Source organism: Malus domestica, chromosome 17 (assembly GCF_042453785.1).
Source record: "Malus domestica chromosome 17, GDT2T_hap1".
In the NCBI taxonomy this organism is placed as follows: Eukaryota; Viridiplantae; Streptophyta; class Magnoliopsida; order Rosales; family Rosaceae; genus Malus; species Malus domestica.
In genome coordinates this window covers 33,970,871-33,983,277 of record NC_091677.1, presented here as the reverse complement: position 1 = coordinate 33,983,277, position 12,407 = coordinate 33,970,871, and the positions used below count along the sequence as shown (strand labels likewise).

Here is a 12,407-nt window from a genome sequence, read left to right as displayed (position 1 = left end):
TTCCTAATCTTATCCTTTCTCGTGTGCCCACACATCCAACGAAGCATCCTCATCTCCGCTACACCCATTTTGTGTACGTGTTGATGTTTCACCGCCCAACATTCTGTGCCATACAGCATCGCCGGCCTTATTGTCGTCCTATAAAATTTTCCCTTGAGCTTCAGTGGCATACGGCGGTCACACAACACGCCGGATGCACTCTTCCACTTCATCCATCCAGCTTGTATTCTATGGTTGAGATCTCCATCTAATTCTCCGTTCTTTTGCAAGATAGATCCTAGGTAACGAAAACGGTCGCTCTTTGGTATTTCTTGATCTCCGATCCTCACCCCTAACTCGTTTTGGCCTCCATTTGCACTGAACTTGCACTCCATATATTCTGTCTTTGATCGGCTTAGGCGAAGACCTTTAGATTCCAACACTTCTCTCCAAAGGTTAAGCTTTGCATTTACCCCTTCCTGAGTTTTATCTATCAACACTATATCGTCTGCGAAAAGCATACACCAAGGAATATCATCTTGAATATGTCGTGTTAACTCATCCATTACCAACGCAAAAAGGTAAGGACTTAAGGATGAGCCTTGATGTAATCCTACAGTTATGGGAAAGCTTTCGGTTTGTCCTTCATGAGTTCTTACGGCAGTCTTTGCTCCTTCATACATATCCTTTATAGCTTGGATATATGCTACTCGTACTCCTTTCTTCTCTAAAATCCTCCAAAGAATGTCTCTTGGGACCCTATCATACGCTTTTTCCAAATCTATAAAGACCATGTGTAAATCCTTTTTCCCATCTCTATATCTTTCCATCAATCTTCGTAAGAGATAGATTGCCTCCATGGTTGAGCGCCCTGGCATGAACCCGAATTGGTTGTCCGAAACCCGTGTCTCTTGCCTCAATCTATGCTCAATGACTCTCTCCCAGAGCTTCATTGTATGACTCATTAGCTTAATACCCCTATAGTTCATGCAATTTTGTACGTCGCCCTTATTCTTGTAGATAGGCACCAAAGTGCTCATTCGCCACTCATTTGGCATCTTCTTCGTTTTCAAAATATTTCCCCCTACGGAAAAGAAAAGGCAAGATGAATGGGAGAAGAAGAGAGAGGGAGGGGGAGTGAGGTGGCTTTTTGGTTTGCAGTATTTTTGGAGAAACCACTCTGAACACAACAAATAAAGAGCCTTTCTACATTACATAATGTAATTTCTATTAATCTTCAAACATTTCATATTTGAGAGGTAACGTAAAGCCAGAACGAAGAAGTTAAGGCTGAGGAGCAGCAATTGTTTTGTATTACTGCTACATCAGTCACTAAACAACTCAAAACCAATGAATACCAATTAGAAAGTATATACACGAGATAAAACTGAACTTCGAGTTGCTTTCCTGTCAAAATTCCAAGGTACAAAAGAGAAGAGCATCTCATGAGATAGCTTGCTGCCATGTCGATCTTGCCCAGATTCACAAACATATTTCATCACCTATAATACGATGCCATAATGTAGAGCATGAATGCGGTTGCTGAAGTGATTATCAACTCCTGCATGCACAGAGATATTTTCACAACAGTAAATACTAAATATTATACAACCTGTCAGGTAGAACATAGACCATTGAGTTAAATTTTTTACTCGCCAACATTTCACACCATTTGTCTACAGAAGTGCTTAATTGCTGAAATGAAGCTCAAAACTACTTTATAGACGTAATAAACTAGCTTTTATATATAAAGTACTCAAATAGTCATCAATAGACTATCAAAAAAATCTTTAGGAAGGTCGCTGATCAAAATAAAGTACGGATAATCCTCTGTGGTTCATCCTAGTTTCGCAATTTACCCTGTGACCTTGTCACCTCTAATCCCGCATGCTTGTGAAAAATGTTTCAACAAAACAAGTATAAAAGGAAAATTTTACCCCAAATTTAATTCAAAATCTCACTCTGAAAGGATCTTCAAAGTTTTGAAAATCTGATAGCTTACTAGAAGTTGACTTTGGATTTTGGGCGGATTGATGGAAAGGAAGCAAAATCTGAATCTCTCCAAGTCTTGACCAAAATTGCAATGGCTAGAATTACCTTCTTTTAGTGTAGAACAAAGTATCCAAGATATTACTAGCCAATACCTGGTTATTGTAAAGAGCGGCAGGAATGTAGCTACCCATATACTCGATCAAATTCAGTGCGGTAGTGTATCCCTGCAAGAAATTAACAGACTTTGGTGAAATGAACACAAAGGAGAAGAACTAAATTTTTAAGATAATCCGATATTGAAATCAGAAGCAAAATAAACAATCAGAACAGAACTGAAATCCCACGTATACCCCCTCCCTGACAAACACTAGTGCACCAAGAATTCAAGCAGCATAATATACCACAGAAGCAATTGCGATACAGCCAAACACTAGTGCAAGTGAACGGAGCAGCCGTTTTCCCATTCGCAATCCCCTCCCTGCATCCTCACCATCTTCCTGCATCAATAGAATTATTAGGTTGAAAAGCAGCTTATCATAAGTTTCTACATATAGTTTCAAAAAGTAGCACGAGGACATGCAATCTATTCAGAAATATGACTCACTGTATATGTTGGAGATACAGGCGGTTCAAAGGATTTCAACTTCTCAAAAATCCGATAAACAAATGCAAAAGTTAAAAATTGCAGGGGTTTATATTCAGCATTCCGCTTGATAAGAAGCCAAGCTACCTGCAAAAGATGGGAAGGTGAGGATAAGAAAAATTCACAGAATAAAGCAAAACACAAAATAGAAGCCGGAAGGGTTAAGTTATTGAAATATATAAGTTGTGCTAGCTAATTGCCATGCACTTCAAGAGTTGTTCCATAGCCAACACCATGCACCAAGCAATATTTTAATAAACAATAAAGGATAAGAATCATATATATCAACCATTCCCTAAATACTTACAAATACAGCAGATATTGCCAGGTTGATGCGCATATCTTGTACAGAAGACTTGGTGAACCTGTAAGCAAATAGAAGTCCAAAGATTAGAGCATAACGTGCCACCACTAGACTACATATATACTCTGAAAATAGTCAACACATCAAACGTGGAGGAAAGAAACAAGAGCTGGTTTCAGATTTTAATTGATAAATGTCATGCACCATCCCGTTTCCAAAAATTTTAAAGCAGAATAAAAAGGAAAATTTTCTGAATATTTATATCATTTTCCATATTGAGGGCTCATAAGAAGTTCATGTTTTTAAGCATGCAATATATTAAATGAAGCAAGAGGTCGCACTTGGTGCGATGGCAAGTGCCTTCGCCCATGAGCGGTAGGTCTCGGGTTCGAGACTTGGGAGCAGCCTCTCCATAAAATGGGGGTAAGGCTAACCGACATTCACCTCTCCCAGACCCTGCGTAAAGCGGGAGCCTTGTGCACTGGGTACAACCTTTTACCTTTAATATATTAAATGAAGCAAAGAGTAAATCCGCATTGCAAAAGTACCAGCCACTATCGAAGCAGCCATGGGTAAGCAATAGGATTTCCGGAACTAACTATTAAGGTAATCCATCCTACTTATTTCTTCATATAAATAGATTACATGCTTTAAAAAGTATCAAAATCAGCAGCCACTGATATGCATCTTCTTAGCAACATTTTCCAATGCTACTTATCAGTACAGTAGTCACATGATGCGTAGACAAACCTAGGCCCCCATGGTACAACCCTAAACCCAATGCTACTTATCAGTACAGTAGTCACATGATGCGTAGACAAACCTAGGCCCCCATGGTACAATTGGTTGCTTATCAGCATATTTGATGTCTTTTGAAACCTGAAATTCAAGAGTAATATAAGAGGAACAATCAGTACAAGGAACAGAAAAGACACGATGATAATTAATCAACCTGAAATTTAAATTATCAAAAAGATAAAATCTAGAAGTACGTAGAAACAACTTAAGGGCTATTTACACATAACAGTTTTCAATGAAAATTTGTAGACCAGATTTTTTACTGTTGTACTATAACAACTATTCTTCTGAGCTTCAAATCTTACCAAGCAAAACTTACAATGATGATAATGATAGTGGTTAATTTAACTTCAATATTCTGCTTCACCACTAATTAATCAATCCTATCTAACCCAAATCAGATAACAATGTATATCTTCCATGTTTCTGTAAAATGTAAAGTCGCCTGTGTTTCTTCCCATTCCACTACTTTAATTATCTGTAAGAGAATATTTGTGCTTGGCATTTAGCATCTCTTCAGGATCCAAGTTCCTCATTATTCCTATATGCTGCTACCATTAAAAGTGTTATCTTGGAAGGAAAACAAGTCCAGAGTAAAGCAAATACATTTCCATTAAGAACCACATGTTCTTCGAATTGTTGCACATGTTGGAGTTAATCCACCAATAGTGACTGTTTAAAGCCGTAATACTATAGAATACAAGGTCAAAACAATAACTTAACCCATAAAGAATCCACAAAACATCATTTTTCAACTTCCAATTTCTCTCTCTTTTGATGAATAATGTCCACCCCAGAACTTGAAATTTAAAATATGGCTGCATGTACCTTGAAGGAACCAAAGGTTACACCTTTCTTCCTATTAGTTAGCTGGGCCATCATAACTTTGTCATATGCTTTCTCCAGCTACATAAATGATTACATAGTTATAAGAACACCGTTCATAAGACAGTTGCAACCGAACATTTAGAAAAAGGACATAGAGAGTTTTGAAAAGTACTCTAGCAGCAGTTGCATCATCACCGCTCCTTACGGCCTCCTTATGTTTTTTCGTATATGCTGCCTTGATCATGTCAAATCCCTCAATTGGGCTCACACCGAGAACCTGTGAGATAATATTAGTCAGTCACTTGCAACATCAATTTCAAGGGTCCATACAATTCACAAAATAAAATTACCTCATATGGATTCAAATCACTATCCGGATTAGAACTTCCAGCCGCAGACGCAGCAGCACAAATTACCCTTCCATTCTGTGGAATTGTTCTACAAACATGATAAGTTTAACACCCTGTTGCTATATCTATACATTCAAAACACGAACAATTATAACAATATTTGCAAAACAAAACAAAAAAACAAACAGAGACCCAGCATTCGAATCAGAAAACGAAACTTTCTACAGAACCAAAAAAATAAAAATACCTTTTCTCAATTTTCTCACCAACCAAACAGCGTGATTGAATTACCTGACAAAAGAGGGTGGCAGCCTCAACTCTGGGACGTTAGGGCGGAAATTCCTTTGGGAAAATTGCAATTTGGGGCAGAGAAAAGCATGGGAAATCGCCAGAGCCATTTGCAGTGTGGAAAATGAGTTTTGGTTTGAGTTTTTGGGTTCAGGGTTTTTCGAGCAGAAGAAGCAGAGAGAGAAGCAAAGCTGGAAAACCCCATGGGCTACTCTTCTGGATGCAGTTGGGCCGGATTGGGCTCCATAATGGTGAACAGATTTGTACTTCATGCCACGTGAAATTACGGGTATGCTCATGTTGTGAGTCGTATAAAAACTTGGCAGAGCACTTCATGAGCAAGTGTGCAACTGAGTAATTCTCAACAATATGCACGGCAATCTTGGATTAGATTCTTCAATTTGATGTAAATAAAGGCTTCAAAAGGGCAAAACTTTGGAACCTAAATGATGTAGAACAATTAGCGGACTAAATTATAAAGCCAATCAACATGCGCAAGCCAAAGAAAATGAGTGTTGAGAAATATGAAGTTGGGGTGCACTGGTGTATAATTTGGTACCATAATTAGTCCGCTAAAAGATAAACTTTGAAGACTTCGCCCACTCGCAACTTTAAACCAGAATGAATATCATAGTTACCACGCATTATGCATGTGTTGAAACTTAAGTCAGATTTATGAGATTTCGTTCACGCGTAAACGGTGACTCTGTCAGATAAGTGTATATGAAATTTACCACGCGGCGTACATGCACATTACAATTGAAACTCGAATTAGATTCCCAAATCAAAAAATTTCAAAATCTCCACTCATACATACACGAATAAGTATATACGAAACTTACTGTTCATCGTACATTCATCTAACAATTAGAAATCGCTCACTCACACACCGAGACTATATTTAGCAACTTCTTTTAAGGGAAAGAAAATCTTGATGAGAGAAAATGTTAACCTGGATTTGTGCAGTCTCTCCCCTCGTAATCAGTGTGTTTATCTAAAGGGTCACTCAAAAGCAAAAGCAGTTTATTAAACAGAGCTGCTGTAAATCTTGGTAACAGTGTTTATCTCTCACCGTGCCAGGATTGACCGTTCAAGATTGGGAAAGAAAGTAGGTATATTACCCTACGGCTCTTACCCACAGCACCTAGAAAACGAAACCTAGTTTAGGGTCTGCCACTCAACGACAATGGCGGGCTCGGAGGGGAGAGAAGAAGAGCAGCAGCAGCTCCAATTGTTCGGCGTGGGCTCAGAAGTAGAAGTGAGGACCGACGAGGAAGGGTTCAAAGGCGCCTTGTTCAGAGCCACCATTGTCACAAGCCCCACAAACTCCGCCTCAAAGAAGAGGAAAAGGGCGTTGGTCGAGTACAAGAACTTGGTCACGGAAGACGGGTCTAAGCAGCTCAAGGAGTACGTCGATTCGGAGCACCTGAGGCCCACGCCGCCGCAGCTCGCTGACCGGAATTTTGAGGAGGGAGATGTGGTGGATGCGGATTACAGAGATGGGTGGTGGACTGGGGTCGTAGGGAAGGTTGTCGAGAACAATTCCAAGTACAGCGTCGTCTTCGACAACCCTCCGGATTTGATCGAATTTCAGAAAGACCGTCTCAGATTGCATCAAGATTGGGTTAATGGCGAATGGGTTCGGCCCAATAAGCAGGTAATTGCTAATTCTTTCTTTCCTTATTTCCCCTCTTGATGCCGTTAATTTGTCTCCTAATCATCTGCTGTTTTCATACTTTGGTGCATTATTATGGTTTTTTCGATATCTGTGAGTGTGTGCTGAACAGTTCTTGGATGGCAACATTGTTGTGCTCATGCATGTAAAGGGTGCACGTTGCTCTCAAGTCCAAAATTTTCGTTCACGAGACCAATTTGTCATGGAATTTGATCTATGCGTTCGACACTTATGTGTTCGAAACTTATGGGTCTATGCAATGCAGTTATCTGAATGGGAAGTAACTGCATTGATCTTCCCCCTTTCTTGTTTCTAGTGAGTTCTTTTTAGGGAACTTTAACGAAAAACTCCTGATACTGTTCACTTTATTGGTTTCTTAACGAAAAGCTTCTTGTTTCTAGTGAGTTCTTTTTTATTGGTTTCTTAACTCAGTTAACGAGTAAATGCAGTTGTTTGTGGGTTGCATAGGCTTGTGTGTTCGTGAATTTATCGTTGGTGGCTAAGAATTGCAAATATGTGTTATGGGTTAATTTTCTGGAAAATTTAGTTGATGCTTGGTTCCCTGCAATTGTTGTTAAAGAAAATGAGGATAATACCCTTCTGGTGAAGTATGATGATTCAGATGCTAGGGTTCAGGAAGATACTGTAAATTTTCAGCTTGTTCACCCTCCCTCGTATGTTATTTTTCTAGGCGGGCTGGTGTTATTTCCATCCAATGCCCTAGCTGAGAGGATGAGGATGTGCACCGCAATTTTAAGCATAGGATTAAAAATATGGATCTAGTTTCTTAGAGATAAGATGGCAAATGGTTGGTGCATCGAACGTATAATGCCCTTTCTATTTAATGTTTCCATTACAGAAAGGTTCAATATCTCTCCTGGAAAAGAGGAGAAGAGACCAGCGGGTTATCGATATCTCCATTAAGGAAAGGTTCAATATCACTCTGCATACAATGGAAAAAGAGCCTTTTTTTACTTTTTAACATATGGAATGATGCCTCCTATAGCATACAAACCTAATGTACAGTAATCACTTGTGTCTTGGTTAATGGTCATGAAGTATGCCAATGCAAAATACTTAGTTCTTGATTTAGTTGAAGTTTAGCCAGTGCTCCCAGGGAATATATTTATTTGTTGGTAACTAATCAATTTAATTTCGTTCCAGGAAGTATTGGCTGCTTCAGATACTCCACAAGAATTAGAGCATTTGTTGCCTGCTCAAAAAGATTCTAACAATCTTGAAGTGGCTACTAAACTAGAAAATTTGAGTGCTGCAGAGGAGAATCCTGAATCAACCAACTCAGGGAAGAATTTAATGGAGCAGCCAAGTTATCCACGAAGCGTCAAGGACAAAAAGATGTTAACCCGTAATGGTAGTGCTACAGACTCGCGTCCGGTTAAAAAGTTGAAAGACGACAAAGCAGCTGAGCCCATATTATCCATTACAGCACGTCAATTGAGGAAAACGCCTGACAATAAAGAAATACCCCAGGAATTACCTCAACTGAGCACAGGAGTTAGGGGAACAAGACGCACACGGAAACCTGTTGTACGCCATCAGTTTATTAAAACAGAGAGCCTGCTCGGGAAAAATAATGTTGTGAGTTGAATGTCTTTTCTTAACCTTTATTTGGTTGTATCATTCATGTGATGCAACTTGCCATTCGTGACATAATGTTTGTGGGTTCCATGAAATTGGCATAATGTTTGTGGGTTCCATGAAGTCGTTAACACACATAGAGGATGCGCACATGCACACACATTTTTTTTTGTGCCTAAATGATTGTTTACAGCGACTAGTAGCAATGCTATGTAAACATGAAATAGATAGGAACAAAAAAAGATTCTGAGGAAACCACATTTAATGGAATGTTGTCCTACATCCCCTTCCCTGATGGGCAATGATGAAGGTCACCATTTTGGTTTTGATTTCCCATGAACCACTGTTTAGGAATTAAGATCAACATATTTTTTATGTGTAGAAGACTAAGCAAGAGAATGATGGTGAAGTGAATAGCCAGTGGATTCATCCCGTAGCAAGTAAAGGAAGGCGCACAAAATCTCAAACTGGAAGTCGATTGATCCCAGAAGCAGGTAAAAGAGAAAAAACAAAGGTACATATGTCGGTCAGTAGACCATGCACTGATTAGGCTTCTTATGAAAGAAATCTGGTTCTTCATGATTTTCAGGGTATGTCTGTGCCCTGCCTAGCCAAAAGAGAGAGAAAGAAAAGGGTATATATGTTCATCAATAGACCCTGCACTGATTTAGTTTCCTATTTGAGAGTAATTTGGTTATTGATGATATTCAGATAAGGAAGCGTCTGCAAGTGTTTCTTTGGCTGGACAAAATGTTCAGAATGAAGGTAATATTAAAGAAACTGAAGTGCCTCAAACTATCTGGTCAACAACTAAGGGCAAGGAAGTTACACTGGCTGAAAAACCGGCTCAGCTACCTGATCAAGAGTTGCAAGTGAAAGATCAGAAAAAGAGTGCAAATGATCCTGCAAAACCAGCTCAGCTACCTGATCAAGAGTTGCAGGTGAAGGATCAGAAGAAGAGTGCAAATGATCCTGCAAATGAAAAGAGCATGGTAGGCAATATACAAAAAATTGATACATATTAGTCAGCAGAAGGTTTAGGAGTAATGAGTAGTTTTAATCAAACTGCTTGGTGGGTTCTCCCAGAAAGCTAGAACTTCACTGTTTCCTTTTAAAAAAAAATGGAACTCATTTGATGTGATTAGCCGTGTAACTTCTTGTAGGCAAAGTGATTGTTGAGTCGTCCTTAGCTTGACAAAACTTGATTTGATGACTCAATTCACCAATTACTAAAGAGAAAAGGGTATAAATGAAGTAAAGTAAAAAAAACTTGTTTCATACGAATGAAGTTTCTATTTAATTATTTATCTAATATCTCATTCAAGTTTGTCAAATGAGGAACCTAAGTCATTAGGGATTTTTAAGCTATCAACATGGCAACATTGGTTATTTTCTAAAATAAGCTATTAACACCCAGGTTATGTCAGCTGAACTTGGCAGTGATTCAATTTTGGCTAACCTGCTCCGTAGCCTGGTTACTTTTCCAGACATGGTATAATCATGGAGTGAGAGGTCCTCAGTGAAAAGTTATCTCTTGTGTACTTCTTTTTGCTTTTCCACTCAATGGTATTGCCTATGGATGTTTGCCTGTACTTGAGCAGGAGTTTAAGCAGCAACAAGCTGGAGGAAGTAGTCATAAAAGAAAGAGAGGCAGGCCTCGAAAGTTAGCGGTTGTAAGGTCACGAGCTTCAGACGGAGGTAAAAAGTCCTTAAAACTAAATTCATTGTCTGATATTTTAGATTCGGTCAAGTCCATTGCTTTTCAATGTATTTCAGTTGTGTCCCTTTGGTTTTAATTGAACATTATCAACCATTTATCTTATTTGTGTCAATGTGGTTCTTCTGGTTAATTTAATCCTACATTTTGCAATTGGAGAGAATGATTCGGGTGCAAATGCGATCCTATGTGAGCCTCAAGTTGTATCGGAGTCATGCAGATGCTTGTCTAACATCCTATCAAGTTATTGGAAGTGGATGGATGGACAATCACTAGGGAAATATTGAACAGTTATTTTTATTTTCTCAAATGATATAAGTACCAAGTTGCGATATAATGACCTACTCAAATATGAGTTTAACCAGAGTTATCCTCCTTATACTGCCATGCTACAAGTGGGGATGTATATATAGATAACATTGCTCAAGTTGAAATGAGATGGAACAAATTTGGCCAGCAAAGAAAAAAGTTGTTACTTTGACCAATGAACCTTTTGAACTGCAGTTAAGGGGCAGAATATGTCAGGAAATGTTGCTGACAAAAATGATAAGAATGATCAGACGCCTGAGGAAGCAGCTTTGCATGTGCTGAGGGGGATGGATTCTACAGGTTTGAGATTGTACAACTTGATTTCGTTTTAAGCCTATCAGTGAGGAAATTTTAACATTTTCATTGATGGGAACAATAAAGTTAATAAAAAAACAACATATAACTATATAAGCAGCACAGTTACTCTTCCCTACCAGGGATAACTGAGAATGTTGTATAATTTTTAGTTAAGCAACTTGTAAAGCATTAAGGAATGACATGAAGCAAACCAGAATTTGAAATAATTACCGGAAGTTTGAGACTTGGAAAAGAATTGTGCACACAATTTAATTGTTCAACAAGGTGGTCTAGCTAAACATTTTTCTATTTTCTGTGTAACAACTTTCTCAGTGAGAATTAAAGCCAAAGTAGTTCTATTTATTCTATTGACCTTGTTTCCCCCTCCCTTTTAACCGGAACACTTTCTGGAATTTGTTTAGCTGCAAAAGATGCCTCTAAAAGAAAAACAGCCGATTTTCCTGGAAGGTGCAAAATAAAAGAAGCTGCACCAATAGCATCTGATAATCCAGATGATGATGATAAACCTCTATCCATGTGGTTTGGGGGGATGCAGCTTTCTGCGTATGTTGGTGAATCAAGTAAGCTGCTTCATATATTAGTTATTTTTCTGTTATAGTAATTAGTTTGACTATATGTGTTCTTCTTTCTAGGACCATCCCCTGATGCAAATGTCAACCAGCATAATGATAGACAAGAACCAGTTGAGGTAGCTAGCGAATCTCCTGCAGTTGATGCAATCAGTGGCAGCGGGCCATATGAGGAGCAAGGGTTGCCTTTTGTTAAGAGCTCCCCTGTGTGGAAGACAATTGAAACATTGGAAGTATTCAGGCTTTTCCCCCAAAATCCTCATTTCCGACCTCTGGTTGAATGCAAAGAGGAATACCGCGAGGGTTCAGCAATTGGAAACATGATAACCTTTTCCAGTCTGACGGATAAAATATCCAGGCTGCAGTTCGACGACCATCAAAGTGTTTTTGATAGCATTTTGGAGAGTCTTGTTGACTTGGAAAATTATGGATTCAATGTTACAATTCTACGCAGGCGGGTGAATGATCTGCTGTCTGTTAAGGACAAGCAAGGGCGGTTTCAGGTCGAGTCAAGGGATGCTGAACAGAAGATCATGGAGCATTCTCGTGAGAAGAACAAACTTGTCGAAGAGGCTGACTATATTGCGAAGAAAATAATTGAGTTGCAGGACAAACATGCATCAATCAAGTCAGAAGTGGAGGCCAAAGAACATGTGATTGCTAGATTGCGAATGTCTTTTGATGCCATGAATGAAGGCATTCAGAGCGCTCGGAGTGATTTTGAAAAGCTAGCTTTGGCTCCCATGAATTAGGCCGCGCACAGCTCACAACGCACAACGGGAGTGGTTAAACTTTGCTTCTCAGATTAGGCATGTAATGCTTAGGTATCGATTCGGACAATTGCTCTATTTGTATTAGGGATGTTGAGTTGCATTGTGGATTGTATCGATCATTTATATTTTACATGTTGCCTGGATTCTCCGGGCGAATAAAAACGCGGGTTTTATTCTGCTTTTCGATTCTCATTTCTCCTTAACGTACTTTGGGAGTCCTGGGGAGCAAGAGTCTTATTGCTCTCCTCTTTAGTTCAATTCAAGT

The 12,407-nt window shown here is 39.0% G+C and overlaps 2 protein-coding genes across 8 annotated transcripts; one reads left to right on the top strand and one right to left on the bottom strand.

Annotated features, from left to right (window-relative positions):
• Positions 1-1,190: 1,190 nt before the first annotated feature.
• LOC103426232 (protein CHLOROPLAST J-LIKE DOMAIN 1, chloroplastic) lies at positions 1,191-5,486 on the bottom strand. The gene is made up of 10 exons (XM_029097748.2): positions 5,186-5,486; positions 4,895-4,982; positions 4,717-4,821; positions 4,545-4,622; positions 3,742-3,797; positions 2,922-2,979; positions 2,576-2,701; positions 2,373-2,468; positions 2,124-2,195; positions 1,191-1,540 (listed from the first exon to the last, which is right to left on the bottom strand). The coding sequence occupies exons 1-10, from the start codon at positions 5,479-5,481 to the stop codon at positions 1,478-1,480; spliced, it is 1,038 nt and encodes a 345-aa protein (XP_028953581.2). The 5' UTR covers positions 5,482-5,486; the 3' UTR covers positions 1,191-1,477.
• Positions 5,487-6,073: 587 nt separating this feature from the next.
• On the top strand, positions 6,074-12,328 carry LOC103405930 (DUF724 domain-containing protein 3-like). 7 transcript variants are annotated; one of them, XM_008344958.4, is made up of 10 exons: positions 6,111-6,839; positions 8,022-8,456; positions 8,842-8,950; positions 9,046-9,090; positions 9,168-9,448; positions 9,874-9,948; positions 10,058-10,154; positions 10,678-10,782; positions 11,202-11,360; positions 11,433-12,328. In XM_008344958.4, exons 1-10 carry the CDS (start codon positions 6,369-6,371, stop codon positions 12,119-12,121), a joined length of 2,466 nt encoding a protein of 821 aa, XP_008343180.2. In that variant the 5' UTR covers positions 6,111-6,368; the 3' UTR covers positions 12,122-12,328. The 7 variants fall into 7 exon arrangements, with proteins under 7 accessions (XP_008343181.2, XP_008343180.2, XP_008343179.2 ...); XM_008344957.4 differs by having other exon boundaries at positions 8,839-8,950; XM_008344959.4 differs by lacking the exon at positions 9,874-9,948 and having other exon boundaries at positions 6,074-6,839; positions 8,839-8,950.
• Positions 12,329-12,407: the final 79 nt, after the last annotated feature.

Excerpts from the sequence above, each read along its gene's own strand:
- LOC103426232 (XM_029097748.2), bottom strand. The coding sequence starts at position 5,481 with ATGAGCATACCCGTAATTTCACGTGGCATGAAGTACAAATCTGTTCAC. Across the intron at positions 4,983-5,185 it reads CTGCCACCCTCTTTTGTCAG|AACAATTCCACAGAATGGAA; the intron begins GTAATTCAATCA and ends TCATGTTTGTAG. Across the intron at positions 2,196-2,372 it reads GTATCGCAATTGCTTCTGTG|GGATACACTACCGCACTGAA; the intron begins GTATATTATGCT and ends AATTTCTTGCAG.
- LOC103405930 (XM_008344957.4), top strand. The coding sequence starts at position 6,369 with ATGGCGGGCTCGGAGGGGAGAGAAGAAGAGCAGCAGCAGCTCCAATTG. Across the intron at positions 9,091-9,167 it reads AAAGAGAGAGAAAGAAAAGG|ATAAGGAAGCGTCTGCAAGT; the intron begins GTATATATGTTC and ends GATGATATTCAG. Across the intron at positions 11,361-11,432 it reads TGCGTATGTTGGTGAATCAA|GACCATCCCCTGATGCAAAT; the intron begins GTAAGCTGCTTC and ends TCTTCTTTCTAG.